This window comes from Phlebotomus papatasi, chromosome 1 (assembly GCF_024763615.1).
Source record: "Phlebotomus papatasi isolate M1 chromosome 1, Ppap_2.1, whole genome shotgun sequence".
Lineage (NCBI taxonomy): Eukaryota > Metazoa > Arthropoda > Insecta > Diptera > Psychodidae > Phlebotomus > Phlebotomus papatasi.
This window is the reverse complement of record NC_077222.1, coordinates 93,913,227-93,939,697: the sequence shown is the minus strand read 5'-3', so window position 1 is coordinate 93,939,697 and position 26,471 is coordinate 93,913,227. Positions and strand designations below refer to the sequence as shown.

The 26,471-nt window shown below is 33.6% G+C and overlaps 1 protein-coding gene across 7 annotated transcripts in view; it reads right to left on the bottom strand.

Annotated features, from left to right (window-relative positions):
* The window catches only part of LOC129809774 (OTU domain-containing protein 7B-like), a 142,609-nt gene that overhangs the window by 30,766 nt on the left and 85,372 nt on the right, over positions 1-26,471 (bottom strand). Inside the window, exons 1-5 of one of the 7 annotated variants that reach the window (XM_055859859.1) lie at positions 5,239-5,367; positions 1,453-1,596; positions 1,251-1,367; positions 997-1,177; positions 806-927 (exon numbers count right to left, since the gene is read on the bottom strand). In XM_055859859.1, coding sequence (XP_055715834.1) covers positions 806-927; positions 997-1,177; positions 1,251-1,367; positions 1,453-1,573 — 541 coding nt within the window. In that variant the 5' untranslated portion in view covers positions 1,574-1,596; positions 5,239-5,367. Of the gene's footprint in view, positions 1-805; positions 928-996; positions 1,178-1,250; positions 1,368-1,452; positions 1,766-5,238; positions 5,368-26,471 lie in introns of those variants that run through there. The other 6 variants (XM_055859860.1, XM_055859862.1, XM_055859856.1 and 3 more) reach the window with 6 other exon arrangements.

Below are 26,471 nucleotides of genomic sequence, written 5' to 3'. Positions count from 1 at the left end.
GTTATCACTTTAGCATAATATTGAATAGAATTCCTACTATGAAGCTCCAAACTTAAAATTGGAGTATAAAATGCCACTTTGGGTTTTAAAAGTGTTAAGAAATGTCAATGAAATTTCCTAAGAATATTTTGCCCCTATTGGAAGGACTTTTATTTGCATTTTAGGGTTTATTGGAATGTAATCAAAATTTCACAATTTCCAAAATTTCAATGAAATTTTTCATTGATGAAATAACCCTCAGGAAGTAACCTTTTTTCCTAAATTTCTCACAATCTGTAAACCCTAAATAGTTTAAAATCAAAATCTCTGCATCAATTGGTGTTAATGATCCCCCATGACAAAGAACCCTCATAAAAAAGCGGAAATAGAATAAAATTAAAAATAATTATTCGATGTGAAAAAAATAAATGCGATTCTCCAAAAAGAAAATCAGTCCCTGGCACTTAGGTCAGGGTTAAATTTGTGGCTTTCGGTTTTTTTTTAATGCACTTCTCAATCTCTGGGATTTGACTTTTTTCAAGATCAGCAAATATTTGGATTAGTCTTAATGGAATAAACACAGCTCTCCGAGTAGCTAATCAAATTCAATTTGGAGCAATGAAAAAGGCACTTGAGCGCAGGGCAGAGCACGTGGTTTGAGCTGAAGCTTATCGGTATTTGATTAGCCACCTCAATATAATTTTTTTTTCTTGCGGAACTATGCCAAAATGTTCCGAGGAATTTCCTTCAATGGCTTCAAGAAGCGTGGAGTTTGTTCAATTGGGCGGGAAATGGGGGCAAAAAAAAATGAAGACAAATGACTCACCTGTTGTCGATAGAGGCCACATTTTGGTGCATCCATCGAGATTGGTCCACCAATTGAGCCTATGAGCCTGCTCCAGGGCGACTAGCGTTGAGTTCTCGATCAAATCCTTCTCGAGGAAGCGCCTGGAAGGGAGATTTTACAGATTATAGCTTTCCGGGAAGGAGTTTTTGGGGGATCTCTAAAAGACTCACCTGAAATTGTCCGGGTAGACAAAGAGGTCAGGAAGGGAGAAGGTATAATCAGCCGGATCGAGACGTTCACATGGTTTCTTTGAGTCGTCTTTGGTAAATTCCCGGGAAAATTCCCCACGAGCCTGTGACACGAGATTGACATTGTCATCGGCTTTTGAGATTCGCCTGGCGAGCTTTTTGTCTGCAAGAACAAACCGAGAAACCCCCATTTAATTGTCACACCTGTTATCACAAAACCTGAGTCATTTGTTTACTTTGGCTGATATCACTAGATGTGGCCCCTTGAAGAAGCTTCTCTGCGTCTTCTGTACTCCAGAATCCCGGTGGTTCCTCCATTCTCTTCTCACTGAGGTACTCTGTCGTGGATGTGTCTACAAAAGCCCCAAACACCATCAGAACTGCCCCTTATCCCCATTTCCGGAAGATCTCTCTTCTTCCAAATCTAATATCACTCACCTCGATAGTCAATCAGAGCTTTCTGTAGATCCCAATTCCAGGTACTGAGACAACTCAGAGCATCCACCTGGGGTGCTCCTGTCTCAGCCATAAACTCATTCACCAACTTCTGCTTCAGCATCTCTCCTGGATAGTCAGAATCGCCTGGAAATTGATCTTCCATGACTTCCGGACACTGGGTTTTTGCGTATTCACAAACAGAAAATATTCCCTCCCAAACCTTGAACTTCCACTCAAATTAAAACACAGTCAAACTCAATTGGAAGGAAAACAATAAGTGGGCACCCTCACTACTTGACCATGAATGTTTTCCCTTGAAAATGCAGAAAATATAATGTTATTTGGAGAAACGACGTCAGCTGATTCAACCATAGATGGCAGTTTAGGAAGAGGTTTTGAAAATTTCATTTATTTCATGGAAACGTTTATCAAAATTTCATTGCAAAAAATTTTATAAATAAAAAAAAATGCCTAAATCGAGACCAAGATTTTTGTAAAAAAAAATCTAACTGCCAGAAAATGAAAATTAGACATTAAGACGATTAAGACATTGCATAAATTAAGTTTAAATTTGTTATTTCTTGATAACTATACAGTGGATTGAACAAGCCAGTTTTAACTAAATCATTTTCACCATAAAACTGAAATTGCAGTTCAGATATTCTCAAAAGAAGAAGATACATAGAAGAAAATTGGTCCTTTTTGAGAATATTCATTCATTCACTCATTCAGCGGTTGAAAATGAATTAATGAATCAATGAATATTCTCAAAAAAGAACCAATTTTCTTCTTATGTATCTTAGTTTTCTTTATAAGAATATTCTAAAACATTTTTTGATTTTATATTCAATAATATTTATTACTTTTTTTTAACGTATTTTTGTGATTTTTTTAAACGTATGTTCAAGCGATGAAATAACCTATTAAATGTTAAAATCAATGAGCTCTTTCCAAGGAAGAGATTGCTGAGTCAAAATTGGTACTTTTTCGCTTTGGACGATTATTTTTTCGCAATGTTTGAGAAATAATTGTGATAATCGCAAAATTTATAATCTGGATTAAATCGCGAATTATTCCTTGGGTTTCTGAAGCAAAATTCATTCAAATGTCCATTTTCACGTGAAACTTCATATATTATATAAAAAGTAATGGCGTTGTACGCCAAGTCTTCTACGTTTGTTTTTCAATTATTTCACTATGGCGTACGTAAAATTATATTTGGGAATTTAAGCGTTAACCGAAAATATCGGTCTCATCTGCAAATTTCTGATTATTTAATAGGTATAGAAAATTACTAACATATTTAGCATATTTATCAATATTTTAACACGAAACCTACCGACCGTTTTTGGTCGTTTTTCGGTCAAATGACAAAGCGCCGCAAGGTAGAATACTCAACAAATTTGTCTTGGTAGAGCAACAAATTAAAATTTAAACACTGAAAAATATATTACATGCATATTTTAAGAAATTCATAAAGTTTTATAGCGACATTTTATCGTTTAAATATGTTTTAAATTTAAACCGGTCAATTTGACTGGATCTTGGTAGGTTTAGTGTTAATAGATCAAAGGATCTAGCTATATCCCACGTTCTAAGACTTGACAGCACAATTTTGTTTGTCTTGAGTTTAGCCAAGGTAAGTAAATAATGGCAATGAATTAACTAAAAATAAAATAGACGTGCATTAAATATAAAATATAGCGTTTAGATATAAATGACCGCCCGTGTTCACTGAAGTGCTGTAATATAGAAGTCGATCTGGTGCGAGTTACAAAAAAGAGATCGCGAATGGGTAGATCAGGAAAGATATAACGCACTGACAGAAGAATACAAGTTCTTATGGACCCCTTGGATACCGAAGTACTTGAAAAAAGGGATTGCTATAAAAGTACTTGCAAAATATAGATGTGAAAACGGGGAAAAGGCACTAGAGAGATGGAGAAAGGAGGGAGACAAAAAATGTACTTTTTGTAATACAGGGTTAGACGATTTAAGACATGTATTAGTAGGGTGCTGCAGGGATGTAAAAGGGAGGGAAGATAGAGGAGAAATTCTGAACGAAGATGGAAGAGTGGCAGATTATTTGAAAAGATTGGAAGCTGCAAAAAATATGTATTAATGTTAAAGTAAGTTAGGTTAAACAATGTATGTTACAAGGTCCAAAATGTACGCTAATAAAGAATTATATATATAGAAGCCGCTACGATTCTGTTCATTTGGATTGGAAACGAAAAACCAACCCCAGAGCCTATCTAATCTTGACATTCCACTAAAATTTTTCTACTGATTCGGACCACTTTGACAAATAAAGAAGGAAAATAATAAAATCGGGAAACTTACATACTCATAATCATTGTAGATTCAACAAAAAACTCAGTTGATAAAAAAATCTCGATAAAGCCAGGAAAAACAATAGTAAACTTGAATATATTTGCATCAATAGACAAACTTAACTAAATATTACTGTAAACAATACTTTATTGAAATGCAGCGGACACCTGAATTAAAAAGTAGCCCTAGTGAAATAACGATCTAGAAAGACTCTGCGGTAGTCTAAAAAATTGCTTATAAGAATATTTTTTTTAATGTTCAACGCTATTTTGAACGTAAAACGATATTTAACTATATAAAAAATACCAGGCTTTATATTGTAAATTTCATAGAACGAATTTTAATTAGTTTTAGAAATGTTATACTCTAATACGTTTCTTGTCTGATCTTTTTCTATCAAAAGACGCTACATACTGTGTTCCACATTATTAAATTACTTAATTAGCCATATATTTACTTTAACACTACATCTACCGACCGCATTTAGTCATTTTTTCTAAGCGCACTCGGTCAAATATCAGATCGGCGTAGATAGGGTACGCGACATTTTTTTTTCTTAGAAAAGAGTAAAAATTAGAATTATACTCTGAAAAAATATTAAATGCATACTTTAAGAAAATCGTGAGTTTGATAGCGACGTTACGTCGTTTAAATGTGCGTTAATTTTAAAGTTTTTAAATCGGTAAATTTGACCGGTCTAGTTTAGTGTTAAAGAAAGTTAAAATGTATATTTTCAAGATTTGTTCAGTACTACTGGCAAAACGAACAACAAATTTAATATAAGCCTTTTTTAGACCATTAGAATTAAAAATCTCGCAATTAAGTAAGCATTAAATATTATATCGACCACTCAGAATAAGAAACTAATAACTCGCAGTAGGCAAATTTTACAGGAGAGCAATTTTTGAAGCTGAAACGTTGAAAATACTTATCTTTCAAGTATAATATTCACAGGAAAGGTAGAAGATATAAAGTATCTAAAAACCGGATAAAATGATTTTTGTAAAAAATCGAATTATTCGACTTATATTCTGAGTTGTCGATATAACACTCAGGTCTCTGATTGTTATGTCTCTGATATCTGGATGATTGGGACTTAAAATGAGAGATAAAACCCATGTTGATAATGGGCAATTTTTTTGACTTTGTCGTGTGATTGACAGATGTCTTTCAGGTATCAAAAAACTTAGTAAACAAATTAATAATTTTGTAATACTTTTTGTATTCAGCTAAATTTTTATCATGATCTTGGTCTCTGAACTTAATCTAATAATTGCAATAAAATTCCTAAAATTTGAAACAAAATTCGAAATTTTCACTTAAATTTTCAAGGCAGCGTAAAATTTCATGAAATTTAGAAACATCATATTCGCACCAAATTAGGAAGGCCACTTATAGCACTTTTCCCAGTGAAATCCACAATAAATCGCCACTTTTCCACCAAATACTCACTTAATAAACCGAAATAGAGATGGTAGAATTACCTGGAGCTAAAAATATTTGCACTTTTTAGGAAAATTCGCATAATTTCGAGAGAAAAACAATCTACGAAGTTTCTATTTTGACAGTGGAACTGCGAATGAAAAAAATTTTGGCGGAAAAATGACATCTCGTTGGTAATCGATGAGTTCGATGAATCGATGAAATTTGAATGGAAACCTTTTAAATGTGTTTTATGGCGGGAAAAGTAACGTATTGGAAAATGTGAGTTTAGAAATTGAAGTAATTTCTGACTAAAAATAGATAAATAAATTGATTATTGTCAGAATTATTTTATTTGGTATTAAAAAAATGCAAATTCCAAGGTAATTTGAGGTGCTGAAAGTTGGAATGATGACAAATCCAGTGAGAATGTGTTCCGTGAAATTATTTCTTTGCTTCTTCTTAAACCCTTCTGACGCCGATTTTATTATCAAAATGTGATAATTTACTATAGAGGTGCAAACTCGCGACTATTGAGTGTCAAAATACCCAATGATCACTTTGAAAGTGAGATTAGGCTCAGTCTTGGTGGCCATAAAGAGTAATCAGAGTCAAGATTGTCGCCCAATCCGTTTAAATGGTTCAGAATCAAATGAATTACGGAATTCTAAGTCGCGATAAATGAGGCAGAGAGAGTGGACAGATTATGAAGATTGTGGAGATGTGCACTTTTCGGCTTCTTAAGTACCTTCTGTTGCTGCTGAAGCAAAGAATGATAAATTGTTAGTGATGTTGGTCCAGGACAAATATTTGTTGAAGTTGAAAATTCCTCGTAAATTTTGTTATTTTATTATTTTGAGAGTGATTAGCTTGATTCATGATTATATTTTTATTAATTTCTTGAAGGATCATTGGCCCATTTGAATCATTGAGCCTGAAAATTATTCCATACAGCTGACATGAGGGCTTTTCTCGCTTGAAGTCACCTCCATGACCTATTTCTGGAGCTGCTCTTCCCTTCCTCAATCCATTTCTTTCTCTCTCATTCCCCAACTTTATTAATTGTGCGGTGAAAAATTGTGAAACACATTCATTTGATTTACAGCATGAGGTCGGAAATTGTGCTTAGTTCCTGTCTCTATGGATTTCTTTTTTTTTATACATGTTAAATTCTTCCACAAAATTTCCACATCACAGCACATTTTTGTCATCACATTGAGGGTATTTAAAAAAAAAAGAGTCAGCCAGCAAGAAAAGAGATCACGACTTTATTTTCCATCGCAATAAAATATTTCTGTGACTCCCTCCTTGGGTGGAATGGAGAGCAAAAATTGATTTGGCGTATGTGACTTCAGTCACCAATCAATTTCACTTCTTTGGGCCTCTCTTTGGGATCTCCAGTTCGTGTAAATTCCATAGCGTTCCACGGTTGCACAGACATAAACATTGGAAAACATTTAATACCGAAATTGGCGGCAATTTAATGGGGGGAATGCACAAATGCATTTCTTAACGAGAAATTTTAATTAAAACTACACAAAAAATGCATCTCATTGTTTCCATATACACCGTGTGCTGTGGTATCCCAAAAAATCAAACTGCACTATCGGTTTGGCCCAAAGAGTCCTCCTTGGAGGTTTTCTTGTGATTTCTTTCTCTTTGGACTTTCGCAAAATTGACTTGAAAACATGTCGTGCTCCAGTTTTTTTTTCATCCTCACTTCCATCTACTTCTTTTTTCCGATTATCGAAAAGCCTTATCGACTTCCAATTGCACTTCATTTGGCGCTTTTTTCCAACTGAGATGTCCGAGGGGTTAAGGAATTTGAAGATTTTGCATTGTAAATTATGTTAAATCCGAATTATTTAAAACATCGACTAAATTAAGTAATTTGTTCAGAATTCCTTCATTCAATTTCATTGCTTCATTCAATTCATTAAATTTAAAAAAAAAAATCAAAGATCGGTTTCGAACACCAAAGAAAAGATATTTTTTACTTCTCGTTTCGGCCGCGTGGTGTCTAAAATACAGTAGAGTTCCTCAAATTTGAACATTTTTTGTTTTGTTGTTTGGCACCTATAACAACTATTATTCTCTCTCTATTTCTATATACGTCTCTTTCTTTCATTTTTTTTATATGAAATGTGTAAGTGAGAGTGCAAACGAGAATGCTCTTCAGTAGGTTAGACAAAGATACCAATATAATTATATATAATAAGAGATTTTAATGCACTTTATTTTCAATAAATTATTGTGAATAAACAAATTAAGATATAGAAAATTCAAACCAAAAATATATGAAAGAATATTAAATTTACTCACTTTTACGGCGTTATCATACTAGCACATTAAAATTTTAATGTGATTCACATTAATTGTCGCTTGTGAGCGTCCAAATATGTTATTTGTGTCTTTGAGTCACTTAATATTTGGGATTTTTCTATTTATTGATAAAGAAGTGGACTAGGCCTGCGGAAATAAGTTTAAATTTTTTTCACATTAAAAAATTAAAGAGAAAATCGCATTAATTTTTCGCATTAATGCTATAAATCAATTTATATCAAATTTTGCGGCTCAAGTCTACCTTTTTATCAACAAATAGATCAAATTTTGTATATAAAATGATTCAAACACACAAATTACACATTTGGGTTCTCACCAGCGACAATTAATATAAATCATATTAAAATTTTAATGTGGAAGTGTGATAACACAGTTAGGCATAGTAGTTGGCATATAAAATGTTCTCTCTAAGTGGGAGAAATATTAGAAAATGGAAAAAAAACACAGAAAAATGCACAATTTTGGGTGCATCTTTTCAAAAAATCTTTAAAAAATACACTTTATTTTCATCGTAGGTTCTTGATATGTTCACAAGACTTATAGAGGATGAAATTACGCGTCATTTTAGCTTTATGTGACTACCATCGGATAAATAGAACCGGAGATATAAATTTTTGAATTTAAAAAAAAAACAGCAAAAAACTAAAAATGCTTATTCCAAAAAATTCAGAGGTGGCACGGACAAACGGATTTCAGATTTGAGATCCTTAAATGACCCTCTAACAAGTTTTTTCACTCTCGTCACAGACGACTACAAAAATCAAAATTTTGTCGCACAGTGTAATCATGTATAAATCTCTTAAGAAAAGTAGAAAAAATTCACATTATGCGAAGGCATGAACGTTCGAAGGGAGAGTGCTTTCCCCTATTACTGAACGTAAGTATTATTTCCAACACATTTTGACATTTTAGACACTTCGTAATTCGAAAAGAATATGATTTAGTCAACACACAGACGAAACTAGAATTAAAAATGCTTCTTCTTTGGCACCAATCCGATCTTCGAATGTCTTATCTCTTGGAAAAACTCTGGCTGAAAGCGTGGACAAATTCTTCGCAATTTTGTACAACATAGAAAAGATGTTATTGAAAAATTTTGAAAATTGTATAAAATTTTTATTTTTTTTATTATAAAACTTTATAATTATATTTTAATACATAATCGATAAATTTCTTTTTAGATTATATTAACAAAATCTGAAAAATAATTTGAAATTTTATGGAAGTTTTACATTTTAATTTTTAAAAAGTTTAGGCAAAAGATCTTTACCATTATTTATACTGAAGTTAATTACAATTTTATACTACATCGAAAAGAATACTTTCGTACTTAACATTGAGAAGTACAATTAATAAATTATGATCTACACTACATAATGACGGAAGATTTATCTAAAATTTTATATAATTTTGATGGAACAGAATTTCTATATTTACACAGTAAAAACATCGGTAAAATTAAAAGAATTCTCAGAAAGCTTGAATTTTTTTTCGTAAAAGTTTGTAAAATCTTACTAGGAACCTACCAAATACTCGTTAATCGGATGATACACAAAAAAGTTCGTAAAAGTCTGTATTTTTTCATAAATATTATTTGTAACTTGACGAGCATTTTCTAGTTTTTTTTACACATATTTTGTTTGTCCAGTTAGTTAGTCTGTCAAATATTTAGGAACAGATGACAAAATTTACGAAAATTTACGGACAAATATTTGTGAACCAAAAATGCCCGTTAAGGGATCATGTTATGAATAATGTTTATGAACAAACTATACCGACTTTTATGAACTTTATAGTGGATTATACGTTTTATGAATATTTCGTAAGTCTCCAATATGAATTTACAAACATTCACACAAAAAATTATATAAATATATTCTTCTGTGTAGGAAGAAAAATAAATACTGTTTTACTACTAGGGGAACTGTACTAAATTTCAGACGTTACATTAAGCTAAAAAGTCGAAAGTTTCAAATGTTATATTTCTAATACAAATTAATTTCTTTTACTATTTTTGGGGAATGTTTTTTCCAACCTTGAAAATTACTCAATTTATTTAAAATTTAATTAAAAAAAAAAAACATATATTGCTTTGTGTGTAAAGTCGGACATCAAGCCTGTTGAAGTCCGTCGCCCTTCTAGAACTTTTCAAAGGATTATCTTACAGTATCTCATTCATAAAGGCGACGTTTTTTTAATGCACAATCTTTAGAAATTGCAAAACACTACAAATTTATGGGATTCTAAGAAAAAAGAAGTGACCGATATTTCAAAACTGTCCGAAATTTGGCAAAGCTCTTCTATGTATCATGAATGATGCATCTAAGCTTTATGTTTGGAACCGTTTGGTATCGTTTTCATTGCTTGTGGACAGGTAATAAAATTTAAGTCCATCGCCGTCTTAATATTGGTTACCAACCTCCAGAGCGAAACGATGTATATGTGTACAATCCATTATATATATATATCGTATGGTTGCGGTAAAATATTTAAAAAAAAACAGGCATAAAAAACATAAAATCACAATTTACAATTGCACGTCAAGATTTTGTAGCCAGGACATGGCCTGACCTGTCACTTCGTTCAAAACACTAATTCCTTCACTGAACTGGCGAGATGGACACTCTTCCAGGATATGTTTTATTGTTTGAGTGGGATTTCCGCAATCGCACTCTTCACTGGAGGTCATACCCCATTTGTGAAGAGTCGATGCACTTCTTCCGCAATCACTCCTGATTCTGTTCAGGGTGGCCCACTCATTCCTGGGAAGATTGAAACCATTTAGCCGTTCAGTGGGGTCTTTGACTAAGAATGAGTTTTTAGCCTGTGAACTTCTCCACTCGCTCCTCCACTTAGTGTTAATATCAAAAGCCTCATCGTGAAGGCGCTTTGCAGTGTTCCAAAATGGCTTCCTAGACTTTAGCCTTGTATTTGGAGCCTGTTGTACAATTTGGCAGAGGGGGGTGTCTGAAAGATTAACTTTCTCCCACCGCTTCACTATTGCTTGTTCTCTTCTAAGGTGAGGTGGAGGGATATTGGACAGGACACATAGCCAAGGTGTTTGTGTTGGTTTTAGGGTTCCACTTATGGCTCTCATTGACGTATTTATTTGTACGTCAACTTTACTTGCATGTGCACTGTTATGCCACACAGGTGCACAGTACTCAGCTGTCGAGTAGACTAGGGAGAGCGCTGTCGTTCTGAGAGTCTCAGCGTCAGCCCCCCAGCCAGAGCCAGCGAGCTTACCTAGTAGGTTATTCCTTGTTTTTAATTTATTTGAAAGGTTCTCTAAATTTTTCTTATAGGTAAGGGTTCTATCTAGGGTGACCCCTAGATATTTTGGTGTTCGGCTGTATTTCAGGACCTCACCCTGAAATTCTACATCGACAGTGGCGTTTGCCATTCTATTATTTAAGTGAAAATTTGACACCTCAGTTTTGCTAGGGTTCGGTTTCAGCCTCCATTTTGCGAAATACTCACCAAGGACTTTCAGATCCCTGGTCAAGACTCTGGCATTGTCATGTAGAGAATTGCTTTCTGTCAAGAGAGCAATGTCATCTGCATATTGGAATCTTTTCGATTTGGTTTGTGGTATATCGCTGGTGTACAGATTAAAAAGTACTGGAGCCAAGACCGATCCCTGAGGGAGCCCGTTGTTCAGGGTTTTCACAGGACTAAGTTTTCCACTGAGACAAACAGTGAAATACCGATTACTAAGCAAGGTTGTCATCAAATTTATGATTCTTTTGCATGGAACAGTTTTGGCAAGTTTCAGGAGAAGACCGTGTCTCCAGACAGTGTCATATGCAGCTGACAAGTCAACAAATACTGCCGTTGTCTTCAATCCTTTTTGGAAATTTGCCTCTATCTGGGAAGTAAGAGCCAGAACTTGCTCACAGCAATCCCTCCCACTCCTAAAGCCTGCTTGTTCTTTGGGCACAGCAGCCTCAATGGGTGACTCTATACGGTTAAGTATGAGACGCTCCAAAAGTTTGTAGCAGATGCACAGCAAGGCAATAGGTCTAAAGTGGTTTGGCTCGGTTCCATCTTTTCCTGGTTTCTTGATAGCAACAACCCTGCTTTTCTTAAACAATTGGGGTACAGCACCAGACATTAAGATGTCATTGTAAAACTGTACAAGCCAACGTTTACATTTAATGCCACTATTGATTATAAACTCTGGAAAAATTTCGTCAGGACCAGCGGCTTTTCTCTTTTTGGTTTTTCTTAGAGCCATGTTTAGTTCGGCCAGTGAGAACTCCCTAGAGTATGTTGGATTGTTCTCTAGTCCTGTCTTGACTTCTCGCAGTTCCCTCTTCACTTCGCGGGCAATATTGCTATCTACCGGAACTTTAGACGTTTGTACTAGGTTCTTCGCCACATCGTTCGCGGTGACTGAGCCAACATTGCTTTGTAGTGGTTCGTTTGCTGATCCTAACTTTCGGACCAAGCTCCACGCTTTCCTGCTTGAGTGTGTGAAGTTCGTATTCGCCGTCAAGTCTCTCCATTTCTTCCTGCGATTATTATTAAGCTCTGAAAGGAGTTCATCAGCTACACCTTGGCTTGGAGATGCCTGGTATTGCTCAAACAACTCCTTGCATCTTTCATTCCATCCTGGTACATATTCCTTGCGGAAGCCCCGTGGAATGTGTTTCTTTGCAGTGCTAACAATGGCGGAAACAAAACGGTCATATGAACTCACTTTAGGGGGAATAAAGTCTATGACGAAATCGAGATCCTCAGAGTATTTGTCCCAGGCAGCTTTGGTGAAATTCCATCTTGCCTTGGATACCGATTTGACCAGGGGTATTTGTGTGCCGTAGTCAATTAGGACTGGCCTATGTTGACTATGCGGGAAGTCATTCAGTACTTTCCGACTAGCCATAGTAGCATTATCGTTAAGCGATGACTTTGAGACAAAGCATAGGTCGGGTGAATAATCTTTATTCCACCTTGCAGATCTAAAAGTACCCCGGTCCTTTGCGCAGTAGAGTAACTGGAGGTTCTCAGACTGCATCCATTTGGTAAGGGATTCTCCATTTTCGTCACTGTTCTCATAACCCCACAATTCTGAGTGGCTATTAAAGTCACCTACATATATGACAGGATGATGAAGTCTTGGTACGGGGGGACTAGGCCATTTGGTGTTAGGTGGCTTGTACAGATTTACAACTTTGACGCCACATAACTCAATCACAATTATTTGCACGCCTTCGATGGTTGCAGCAAGGGTGGTTTTAATGTCACTTATGTTGCTTTGTGCATAGGTAGCTACACCATGAGTTTGACTGTTTACGGCTGCAACCAGGGTGTATCCAGGGATACTACCTCTCCGTTTCAGCTCATTATCATCCCGGGTGTGCGTTTCTTGCAAGGCTATGACATCAATTTTGTTGTCTAACATTAGTCGGGAGAGATACTCACACTTCGGTTGAGAGATGCCTTCAATATTAAGATGGCATATTTTCAACGATGTGCCGATACTTCGCGACTGCTCTTGGCAGCTTTGGTCAGTGTTAGTCCTTAAAAGGACTGTTTTACGTTTATAACGTTTTCTCATGTCGCACATCTTTGTTTCCTTGGATTTTCTTGTTTTCGCTGTTTTAATGTTACCGCTTCAGGCTGTGTAGCAGCACCTATATAGTTGACTATTGATTACGCTCTTGTATTAATGATACAATTTTTTTTTTTTTTTTTTTTTTTTTTTTTTTTTAATGAGCGCATGCAGGGTGGACCAAGCGTGCAGGTTGTCAACATTCCCACCCCTGTACAATCCATTTATAGGTCGTATATGAAAAAAAAAACATAATGTAAACAGTCTTTTAACTAAAAGTAAAATTAAAGTGATATTAGATTCGTCAAAATTCAATTATCTAAAGATAACATTCGTGAAAAGGCGTGGGCATTACTCCAGAAACGCTTCAACAAAACTTACATTTAACAGTCTTCCAACTAAAGGTTTAGCCCAGTTCCCGAAGGTCTTAAAATCTTAAATGACAAAAAATAATAATTGATAGGAAATTAGAGGAGTTAACCCTTTAAGGACGATTGGAACACCGGTGTCCCATAAAGAAAATAATTTTTTCTAACTACCTAAAGATATTTTTTTTATCTCTGTACATAATTGTAAAGTAGAAGGTTGAAGGAATCTAGAATATTTTTTGCAAGTCTCTAGCTATTTGCTATGTAGTAAATATTTAAGCTCAAAAATGGTGAATTTTGAAATTCTCAAATTCATAATTGATTTTATTAATTTTTTATACTTTCAATTTTTTTTAAGCAAAATCCTTTTTGCAAAAAAAACTACAATACTCATACGTAATATTTTTCATTAAAGTGAAAAATATTATTCATTGGTACTATCAGAAAAATTATTTAAATTTTTGGGCTATTTTTGTCCCTATCGTTCATAGAAGCACAAAATACTCCGTATCAGACTCTGTTGGACTTTACAAGGTTAGATGTAAGACTTATCATTGATTATGTTTTTCAGTTTAATTTTTATTGTTGATTTTCAGTCCGTAGAAAGTGTCTCGTCGTTAAAGGGTTAATCCATATAGCTAAGCCTTCTGAAGCCCGTTTTGCGGTCTTACTGAATTCGTGTAATAATTTTTCAAAAATTGTTATGAAATGTATAAGGAAACTAACCCTAATTTATAGTAGAAAGCCATTTAAGTGATAACGTTAAGTATTTTTAAAGAAAGACATTAAAGTTTTGGTAGTAAAATTGTAGTCAAAGTCGTTCAATTCCTTGAGAATATGCCGCATTTTTAATTATGGTGCACATCAGTGAAACAATAATTTCTTTAAACCATTCATTATTCAAAACTTAACGATATAAGTTTTTATGTTTCATTTGATAATAGCTTTTTCAAAGCTAAACATTCACCGTAAGTACAGTAATGACCATGCTACCAACCAATAATTTTCTACAATCTACACCATCTACAAAATTAGTCAATCGTAGCTTCTAAGTAGCACATAAAAATAATTACTGGTTACATATGTAAATATCTGGCAAAAGTGTTAACCCCTTGGTGAGAACATTCAATTTTTGAGAGATCTTTGTAGGAGGTAAGCGGGAGATTCTGGAGAAAACAAGACTCATTTGTGAGCACTTTAGGCTCTGTTTGTCTTCCGACTTTGTCTTTAAAAAAGAATCACAAAAAACACATTTTGTAAAATAAATAAAATTGAGCAGCTTTAATACCGCAGAAAATCTTGGCAAGAAAATGGTACAAAAACAGCTCAAAATCACTTTCAATTCAAAAAACAGAAGTTTCAAAGGTAGAACAAGACATTGAAGGCATCAATTGATCGATTCAGCAATCAATTTCAATTGCCAATGCACTTGGTTCTTTTCCAATGGACATTGGGGAAGTTGAGGAAAAGGTGGGAGAAAAAGAGGCGAAAGAATACAACCTTACAACAAATTTCTAACAAAATGTCGATCAAAATTACGATAAAATCTTCAATTATATGCTTTGTTGATGCATTTGCAGGAGGTTATTGTGAGGTAGTATTGAGTCAGAAAAGAAGTCTTTACTTTGAAGAAACTTTGTGCTGAGAATCGTAAATTGTGCAATTGAGGAAGGAGGTGAAAAAATATATATCTCTTAAAGTTAGACATGCAGTTGGAATAATTCTTCATATTCCGAAATCGCAGCTACAGATCGCAATTTGTTTGATCTCCCCCTCAAAATAACTATTGAAAATGCCACTTGAATTCAAAATTGACATCAGCTTGGAAGTTGGTCTAATTACAACTCTTATTTATCCAAGAGAGTTCTTGTTATAATGTTTGTCTTTGGGCTTTTTGTAAAAACAAAAAATAAGAAATAGACGAAGGGGAGAACGTTTTGTAAGTAATTTAGGACGTGATTTGCTTCCTTCAGCTTCTCACCCAACTTCTTGTCATATCGTCTCTTTGCTGCGTATATAGTACAACTTCCAATGATGCAGAAAGATTTTAAAATGCAAAAATTGCCCATAGTGGATTGGAAGGAGTAAGAAGAGAGAAAAGAAATCTTATTCAAGTACGTCTCTGAAAATCAATTCAAATTGCTCTAGTCTCGGACGACAGGAGAATCTCAAGAGGATCACCAATTTAAAATGAAATATTTCAACGACCAATAGCCACGTACAAAATATGAAATCTCCTTTATGCGATCGGAATATTTTAAAATTATCACGCACAGGAATTTAATAAGGATGGAAAAATATTTTTTCATTAGAATTTTGCTCACTCCTTTTAACTTATAAGAGATCACCATCTTTGGGTACAAAATACATAAATTCATATTGACATTCCGATATCGGAGATGTGGCTTGACTCTTGTTGAGAGTCTTGAGGATGATTTTATCATGAATTGGATTTATAGTTATCGTGATCGTCATTAATGTTAATTAGATAATTTTCTCACCCAACAGAAAAGAATTTGTAGCACTTTAGCAATGTCTTAATCAGTGATCTTTGGTGTCTATATATTCTTGCAATCTTCAACAAGTAAACAACATTCTCAAAACATTTGCTTTAAGGTATTTATATTTTTATTAAATAGCACGCGATTTTGAGGCGCTAAATATTTCTATCAAATGGCATAAAATACAGTTGAAATACGAACAATCCAATAAAACTTGCCGAAAGATTTGCCACTATTTCTAGAGCAGACTTTATACCAATCAACCTCTCTCTCCAATTTTGTTTTTAATTAAAAAAAAAAATGGCATCGTAAAGTTTGTAGAAATTCCTTGAGACGTAAACTAATAAGATTGTTTCAGCTTACGTGGGCTGTGATTCTCATGTTGAAATTTTGGTTTGTGGGCAAGCTTGAATGAAATAATTCAAACAAATAAAATTTTAGGATAAAAATAATTATGTAATAAAACTGGACTTAGTCGACTTGAGTAATGTCTTAGCAAAATAGTTTAAAAGGAATCTTAAGCTGTTTGAAATTTATCCATGAGCGTGGATCTTTTATTGTTTTTAGTTTATCGGTTTAATTTGTATTCTTAAATTTCGGCCAGTAGTGATAAGCTTTTAGACCTTAATTACTCTGGCACACCTTTTTGACAAGGAAGATTTCATAAAGTCAAAATTCACAAAATTTAAGTTAGTTCAGTTCAATTTTGAGACTGAAAAAGTGGAATATACTTATGCAAATATTTTGAGAAAGTATGAGGAGTGAATTTTGACTTTATGAAATTTTCCTTATCTAAAATGTCATAATGCTTTAAAGGTACTCATAAGGCTCTTTGAATTTAAATCAAACAGAAAATACCAATATCATTCACAGTTTCTTCATTTTATCTTTCTTAAGAATATTTTACAATTGTTAGCCATTTTACAATTAAGATTTCTAGCTTTATTACTCATTGGTCGAAGCTCATTTTTACTGATCATTTTTAACAAAATAGGGGAGACTGGGGCAAAATTTGTCAAAACGAAAATTTCAATATTCACTATTTTCTAAAATAAAAGAAGCTGAGGCTTGAAATTTTTATTATAGATAGCCTTCATGAACCTTCTTAAACTTACAAAGTTTCAAGGGATTCGAGGAAGGATTATGTAAAATAAAAAATAATTAAAAATTTTGAGCCCTATTTTTGGAATATTTGTCCTACAGAAAATATCAATACTGATTAGTTCAATTTAATATTAAATATGCGTTTTGACAAGTTTTGCCCCAGTCTCCCCTGCTGCCCGATTTTGTTTCTCATTTAGAATTCAGATACTTAAGCCTAACCACAAGTCTGTTTTGTAATGATTTGTTTTTCTTTTCTTAAATTAATATGATACATCTTTGTGAAATTTAACGCTTTTCTACCTACCTTTTTGCTGGAATAATGCCTTAACATGGAATATCACTCGAAATTACAAGAGTACAACTAAATTTAAGCAATTTTGCAGTCATTGGTATTGAAGTTTTTTTTCGCTAAGTAAAAGAATTGACACATAGATTTTGATCAAAATCTTAACATTTTCTCTAAATAGAAGAATTGTGTTCATGTAAATCCAAACGCTAAGTATGTCTTTTTGGAATAAGTACTCGTAGGGCAATAACTCGCATAGCTTAGTGCTATAATTATGAAAATAGCAAATTATTTTTGTGTTCTTTTATTAAAAATATAATTGTGCATAATTGGGCTAAAATTAAGATTATCACTCCTTAGAGGCTAAACGATTAAAGATAGAGACTTGTGATCTTCGGGGGAGCCCTCCTCCATAAGTTGCCCCTAGAACCATAAATATTCCCCTTATTTTTCACCCATCCCTCCACCAAAAACGATGTTTTTTTTGGGATTGTTCGTAAACGTGTTATGATTCTACACACCAAAAGCAAATTTTCGTCAAAAATTGCCTTTTTAAAAAAAAATTGATATTGCTGTCTACAATAGGGGAAATTTTCATATGTTTTCAAATTGCTCCCAGTGTGTAAACGCCTTTAGGCAGACATTTCGTCCATATACGAAAAACCATTGACTTATTCCTAAATAGTGGTTTTCAAGGACAAACGTTTAAAAAGCTCTAGAGAGCGCATTTCTCAATCGCATGGTATCATGTTCAGGCTCGTTGGAAAGGTCTTGGAATTCCTGACTAGCCTGAATCGATTTTAATCTATGTTTAGACGAAATTAAATTATTATAAGCTAATTTGAGCAATGTTTCGATTGATTTATAAATTGGTTCAAATCGGTTGTGAACCGGTTTTGAACTAATAAGCAATTTTCGTCCTAAAACAATTCCATTACTCTTAAAAATATTATATTTTGAGGAATCTTTTATGTGACTTATAAATCGGTTCAAATATGTTGTGAATCGCTAATGAACCTGTTATGAATCGATAACTAATTTTTATCATAAAATCAACTCTGTTACTCGTAAGCCGTTTTAGGAGATTTTTCGCATATGACTTGGTTCAAATCGTTTAAGAATCGGTAAACGGTAAATTATGCGAAAGTACTTTTGATGTATAGTATCTTAATCAGAAGTTCGAGCACTTCGCATGGCCTGGGACGCTTTGCCACCCTTTTTTAGATAAATATAAATTAAAGATCACTTAAGAGGTGGCCATTAGATAGGGCATAACTAATGTCGCATCCCTAATACATGCAAAAAAAAAACAACAAAAAAAAAACAACAAAAACGATCATCAGCGACTCGATAGATGATAAAATGGACAAGAAGCTCTCAGGTAGCTCTATAGCAATTTCCAAATGAAAAAATAGTTGTTAATGAAACTTTTGAAATAGCACCGAATATATGAAAAAGATGGGGAAAGATCGATTGCAACCCGATTTTGATTATTAAATCTACGCTTATGCAAAGGCCCTTAGAAAGAAGCTAAACTCAATTTAAATAAGAAACTTGTAACTTGTAAACTGCGTTAATTTTTTTATTTCCAAAATAAAAACTTAGTCAGGCTATATCTGCGAGATGAGGGTTTGATACAACATCGTTAAAACGGGATCTAAGTAAAACAGGTGAAAGAACTTTCATGTATAAATAGTTTTTTGAAAAAAAAAACTTACGTAGATTCTGAATATTCAGAGGTCAAGATAAAATTTATGCAAATTAAAAAAAATAATAATAAATAAATAAATAATGACAAAATAATAAAGAATTATCCTCAAAATGATTTTTGCTAAATTAGACTTAACACGTAGTTATGTAGCTATGAAACAAAAGGTATCGTTTTCATATTTTTAGAAAGTGTGCAAAGGCTTGTCGACTGAAATCATCAAAGTAATTGAAAAAAAAACTTTAAAATATATCCCAAAAAAAGATCTTCGAGTCTGATCTTGGCTATCTCTTTCAAATTCAAGTTATATCGGACGTAGATTTATTATGTATACGTATTTGGACGTAGACCACATTTTCAAATATCTTTAATTTCCTAACAAAAAGTTGTTGCAGCTGTTCTCAAAAAGTTGTTTGACAAATTGCCTTGAATATCCTTAGTGCACTTTTCCTCAAAAATCTGATTGTAATTAAATTAGAGAAGATAAATAATTTGTAGGGAATATTCAAATGACATAGGGGTGTGTGGGGTACCTTTGAATTTAAGCACTTTTGAAAAAGGACTTTTTTCTCATATTTTTAAATAGAATTGAACCTTCCCGTGACATTAAAGAAACCAATATTGTGAAGCGAAATGACATTATGATAGGCTCAGATATATTTAAAATAGGAGATAGAGGCCCTATTTTAAAGGTACTCCAATTCAAAGGTGCCTCACTTTTCTATCTCAAAAATAAAAGCTGGATCTGAGATGTTCTACAGATCTGGAGCACAACAGTAGGTGTGATTATGAAAGAATCACAGATAATTGACTTTTTTAAAGTAATCTTCTTGTACAATCACTCGGTGGAAAGTGCAACAAATCCGGCCAAAATTCATCGAAAAAAATCGTTTAAATAGGGATTATAGTAATTGAAAGACTGAACTGGTAAAAAAAATTACGAATTTGATGGAAATTGATCTCATTAAGCGTAAAAATATCGAATGATATAAGGTCTCTTGAGGTCTTTATTTTATGTGGCAATCTTTTGCATATAAAATGTCTGTAATCACTTTATTAAATTGCTCAAGTTGATGACGGTGATCAAAGGTAGATTGAAAATTATTGAGCCCAATCCTCCCATCAATGGACATCATAAGTCAATGATTGTATGCGGAAATCAAAGTGAAGGGGTCAGTGATCGTATTTCTTGGGGGATCTCTTTCACCGACTGATCATTCCTTTTTTTTTCTCCTATACTAAAAGATCACCCAACCCCACCGATCACTTTTCCAACCAGAGCCACCAATATAAAATGGTGAATTGATCGAAATAACAATCTCCCAAAGTATCACTATTAAGAAAGGTTTTTGAATGGAAAACAAGGAGTGCAATTTTTGCCATATAAAATTTCCTATATTGCCATAATTACAGCGTTTTGCAGGAATTTTCGAATTTGCCTCTTTGATCACGGACCATTACTCATTCATAAGTAGCATGCGCAAGTGGCCTCATCACTTTATCATTATGCATCCAGTGTCAATTTAGCAACGATCTTGAGAGTAATCGTGTTCTCAAATTTGTGCCTCATTCCTGGGTTAACGTCATTTTGGGAGGCACCCCTTATTGAGCATTTCATTTGAGAAGGAAGGCATATTATCTTTATTGAGGCAACATTGACACGGATCACTTGTGAACACGCCAAACTATAATAACTCCACTCAATTTCGTAATTGGCCATCGTCAATTGACTTCTTTAGGCACAATACAATCACAAATTTAATCGTGAGAGAAGGCGGAAATTCTCTTCACGGATGGGCCTTACGGAAGGGTCTAAAGAGATCCCCCAAAAAAATTAACCTTATTGTTATGGGCTTAGCACAAATGATTTTGATTGTGTTCTGAAGAACATATAGTTGAACATTTCATTAATTAATTGAATTATTTTTTATTTTATCAAATATCCCTTTAATACTTTTTAAGAAATTTTTTAACAAGTTGTCGGACAGTGCGAACTGGATAAAAATGTTGGCTGTGCACAAAAAAGATTCTTCATACAGATATTCGTTGACCTCAATCCTGATTACCGATCCTAAGGTCAAATTAAGCAAAGTAGTAAAGAAATTAAAAAAAATAACATAAGAGCACAAACACAGAGAAAAAGTTCAAAATTGTTACATAGTGTTAGGATAGGAACCATTAGGAACCTATTTTCCTTTCTTTGTTTAGAAAAGAGAGGGTGTCCTGGATTAAGGTGAAATGGTATGTTGTACGAGATAAGTGTTATTTTCAATGGCTTAATTTTTGATTATTACCCAGTGATATTCAAACTAAGACCTTTTAGAATCTTTTGACCTCTTAAGAAGTACGCAAACTTTCTATCCACAAGTATAGCTTGAAAAACTCGAGGATCTATTTGTAAAGCCAAAAAAGAAATATTCTTACTTCTTGATACTTTCAAAAGGTGGCTGAAGTACATCCTGTTCGAATTTCGAAATGCTCAAGTGTCAAAATATGTTTGTCTGCACTTTGTTATCCGGAAAAACACAAAGGAACGACACTGGATAACTCTTTTGCGAGCTTTTTAATGTAATGCTTCATAAATTTTCCTCATTTTGTTCGAAAATTTAGTATCAAAATTCGAAACTGAGTTTGAATTCTTCGAACATTCGACATTTCGTGGAAATAGATTTCGATTTACCTTTTATCCAAGACACTACTGGAGAACCAAACTCTACTTGTGTTTGCACCCAAACGGGAGCGGCATTTTGATTACAAAGCTCTAATTCGAAATAAAAGACCTCTACTGAACTTTTGCCTACCTTTCGGTGGTTAGAATTTCCTTTTTCGAAATTCTTGTTTATGTTCGAATATTTCAGACATTGAATCTATTCTGAACCGGTTATTATTAGTTTCTTAAGAGATGTTCTTCCTGATTAATTCGGGAAAATCAAACAAAATGATCGGTGCTTCAAAAAGTTAATGTTTTTCAAAGTTCTTAGGAGTTGTGACCTTTGTTTGTATTAATCAAGTAAAATTTCTGAAAAATAATCAAATTTCAGCCAAAGGTATCTTCTAAAAAAAGTTAGTTGTAAGATTTGGTCATTTTGGGAGCATCTAAACAGGGGGATTTTATTTCGAAATCGCCATTTTCACACAAAAGCCCCCACTGAGCTTTAGATCGGTGCATTTTTGCCTATCTTTTGGCGCTTAAAATCTCCCTCTTCGAAAGCTCCATTTGTTTATATTGAAATATTTTGACATTTTAGCGATTTCAAAAATGATGTTTTCCTCGTGATCTATTTTCAAATTATGAAGTCGAAAAGCACGTGAAATAAGGACACGGTATCGATCTCTCTTCTGAATGTATCGTTTAATCTTCTTAATATGGTCGAATTGTTAACTAGACATCATTAAATAGAAATAAAGAAATAGTTAAATAGAATAAAGTTGATTTATAGAAAAATAAAAACTTAGAACATTTTCTTAATTTAGCAACAAGATTGGCATAAAATCCTGACGGTTTTTATATAGAGGATGGGTGCCTCATCTCCTCTTCCTTATGAAGTGTTCGTCACCAGGCATAAATATTAACTTTACCACTCTTTAACAAATTCTTTGATTGTAAAACACTGTGTGATTGACGTTTGAAACGTTTAGAAATGAAATAGAAAGTCTTCAAGACTATCTATTTTAGATTTAGTTTACTTGGAAAATTTATAACAGAGTGTGGAGAAAATTTATCTCAGGCATGAACCACTAGAGGAGATTTCCCGAGACTCACCGGTGCATAGCACAGTGGGGTGCATTTCGAAATCCCCCTGTATAGAAGACGCCTTTGAGTTACTTTTTAAAATATGTCAAGAAACTTTTGGTCGATGAAAAATTATCAATTTTGGGAAAACAATTATTTTGGTATGAAACAAAATAATTTTTTTTTTAAATACATAAGTAACATCTATGGATTGCAGAAAACTTATTTGCAAAAAGAAAATTTTTAAAAAGTCATTTGTTCTATAATTTTTTCCACCTGGCTTCTCGGCTATAAATTTGTCAAGAAACTTTTGGTCGACACTGTAATTATTTAATACTCTTGTTGATTGGTTTGGTTTTAAGATTAAAATGAATTATTTTGTAAATAAATTGGTAGTTCTATTTAATTTAATTACTAAAGTAATTCATTATGGATTTTTATCTTATTTAATAAGATTTTCTTTAAGCATCTCATGTAAGGGTTTTTTTTAAAAATATATTTTTTATGACAAATACATATCGAAAAAAATATTTTGGGATAATAAATTCTATTTTGAAAGAAGTCAAGAGGTGATAAAATAGCCCAATATAATAAATCGTGATCGTGCGATTTCTTGCACAGAAATCGTCAAATCTTAAGTTTAGCAAACCCTGAATGGTATACATAATCACCCCTTGGAAGAACTTCAATTTTATTCTTATTAATTATACCAATTTATGAGAAAATTTTGAGTAGGTTATTAAATAACGTATACTCAAATCATCTCATAAAGTCTTTTATCTTCTCATAAAGTATTTTAGTGCGTGCTCTCTAATACGATTAGATTGAAATTATATATTATACGATTAAATATTTAATTATAGTGGATAGTGTTTTATTTAATTATCGACTGATCACTGTGCTCACTCCATTTAATAAATGATATTTTATGAGAGTAAGAATTTCTCAATATTGTTTATAAGGCCCAAAGTACTCCAAATTTGGAAGGTTGTCATCTTTCTATCAGCCCACAAATAATATTTATGCTTCTGCCCTACATTCAAAGATCTTGAAATCATTGGTAAAGCCAGAAGAAAAAATCATCGGAAACACTGTGCGAATTGCTCAAGTCTTCTTCCAACTTTGTGAATCAATTTGAAGTAACAATATTGATCAAGGTCTCCGATAGCACAGCATCCCGCGAAGGTTTTTGCCTCTCAGCCCACGATTCCATTCTCAAGAACTGGCTGCAAAGTGTTTTATCGTGGCAATTAATGGTGTGGCTTCTTGGCTTTTTTTGTGGGTGTTCCTAATGGTTATCGCGTCGGGTGCGATTGTTGAGCTTCTGGCTCTCCAAGGAGCTCTCCTCAAAATGATGAGGCGGAGGAAATTTAGTGTTATTGGTGTTGGACGGAGCGGGTAGAACAAATAAAAAAGAAAAGAGATCTCTTATCCGAACACCAAGCTGAAGGATTTTTCAAATTGGAAGGAGAAGAGCGAAAATGCAATAAAATCCGAGATATAGCAATTGGACAGATTGAGTGATTGACAGATGTATGGATGTATTTTGTAAACATGTGAAAAAACATCGAATACAATTTGCAAGAATTTTCACCCAAAATCCAAAAGGACAGACAAAAACGTCTGTTGAGCGAGTGAAGGGATCCGGGAGATTAAAATGGGGGGAAGATCGCGGCTTTTGTCCTCTTGAGATAGCGCGAATCCAGGGAGAAAAACGAGACACAAGAGTTGCTTCTGGACGCGTGATTTTGCAGTCAAAAAAGATGCAGAGGCACATTATTATGCAAAAAGCAACACCACAGTATTTTTGGGGAATGCAATGTAAAAGGGAGACCATGCAAAAAGCAGGGCAGAAGAAAGCACAGCCGAGATCTTTTGAAAGGATCGACCGAATTTGATAAGCAAGCCTCATGTTAAACTCTTGACCATATGCATTCAAAGTGAAAAACAGACGAATGGAGGCTGAGAAAATCAACGCATAGTAAGTCTAGAGGGGGCTGATAAGTAGACATGAATAAGACCATGAAGAAAAATTCTAAGGAAGATATTCGTTTTCATTCATTGTCTAACCGTTTTGATTCAAAATTATGTCAGATTGTGAGGAACCTTTTAATTTAAGAGAGTAAGCGTAAACACAGTTTAATCGAAACTGACGGTAGTAGGATCATATTTCATTTAAGTTCCTAAAAATATTATCAATACCGAATAATAAAAAAACTGAATAATAAATTTAAAATCAAAACTGTGACTTAAAATTAATTACTTTGATTTTTTAAAAGTAATTAGGCTCAATGAATAAATAAAAACAAATTTCTATATATAGCAATTCTTTTAAAACGAAAATACTTGTATTGTAGTTATTGTTTTCTTATTTATAAATGCATAATAATAACAGAATCAAACTTAAAAAACTGCATTTTTATCAAAGAACAGTTATTTATTTTTATCACTAGAAATTATTATACACATTGTGGATTCAATGGATTGCTGTTTGAGGTTTATTATTCAGTTTTAACTGGCTACAAAATTAGAATATTTATCAGTTTACTAAGCAGTATTCTGACTAGAGGTATAACCCAGTTTCCGAATGCAATCCTAATGGCTCCAGCACACCACTTAGATCAGGAAAATTTCATAAAGTCAAAATTCACATTCTTTTATTTCTTAAAAGCTTTGCATTTGTGTATCCTATTCCTAGGTACTCTTCTTCTTCTTCTTCTTTTGAACGTCACACCAAATTAGATTTTGCTCAGTTCCAGTTGGAGATCGAAAGAAAAGGATAGACTTACGTAAATATTTTGAGAAAAAAAGAGACGCGAATTTTGACTTCATGAAATTATACCGAGCAAAAAGTTGTGGCGAAGGCATAAGGTTAACTTTTCCGAAAGAGATGGAAAAGCGTCCCTCCTTTGCAAAATCCTCGAACTCATGAGATAGAGCTATTCTTAAATGACCTTTTCGCACGTTTTTTAGATGTATAAAGGTTTATAACCGTTTTAATTTATTCACAATCCTAAATCGAACTAGAAAAGTGGTTTAAAAGTGTGCGTGTTCGAATGTTCTTCACATTAGTAACATGCCTACGCACAAACAAAGATGGGTAATCCAGAAAAATATATCGAAAACGATTACGTGACTTTCAATGATTCAAAATGGTGAATTTTCCGATTCTAGGTACAGTAGAGTTTCGCTATGGTTCGTATTTGGTTCCCGATTTGACACTTGGGTCGCACTATAGTCCATGTCATTTTTTAAAATTATCAACGGATTTAAGTATTGAAATTGCTCGACGGCTTCCACTTTCTTTGCGATTGTGGTACTTATCCTCGCTCTCTTCATTATGGATCACAATTATCACAAATACTCAATAAAGTTTGTCAAAAATATTAAAATAATTATAACAACATTGCATGTCGCGTACTAAAAAACATAACCTAACTTAAAATCAGAGTGTTTTGAAATCAACGGTCAATAAATTGTGGACTATAGAGCCATGGCCTATAGCGGGGCTCTACTGTATGTAGACATGAAATGATCGCCTGGGGTTCCTTCAAAACATATCTGAAAATTATTTAACAAGCTTGGGCCAATTTTGAGAAAAAGCGAAAAAACGTGGTTTTGGAGGGGAACAAGAAAAAAAGAGACCGTCCACTTATGGGAGGGTAA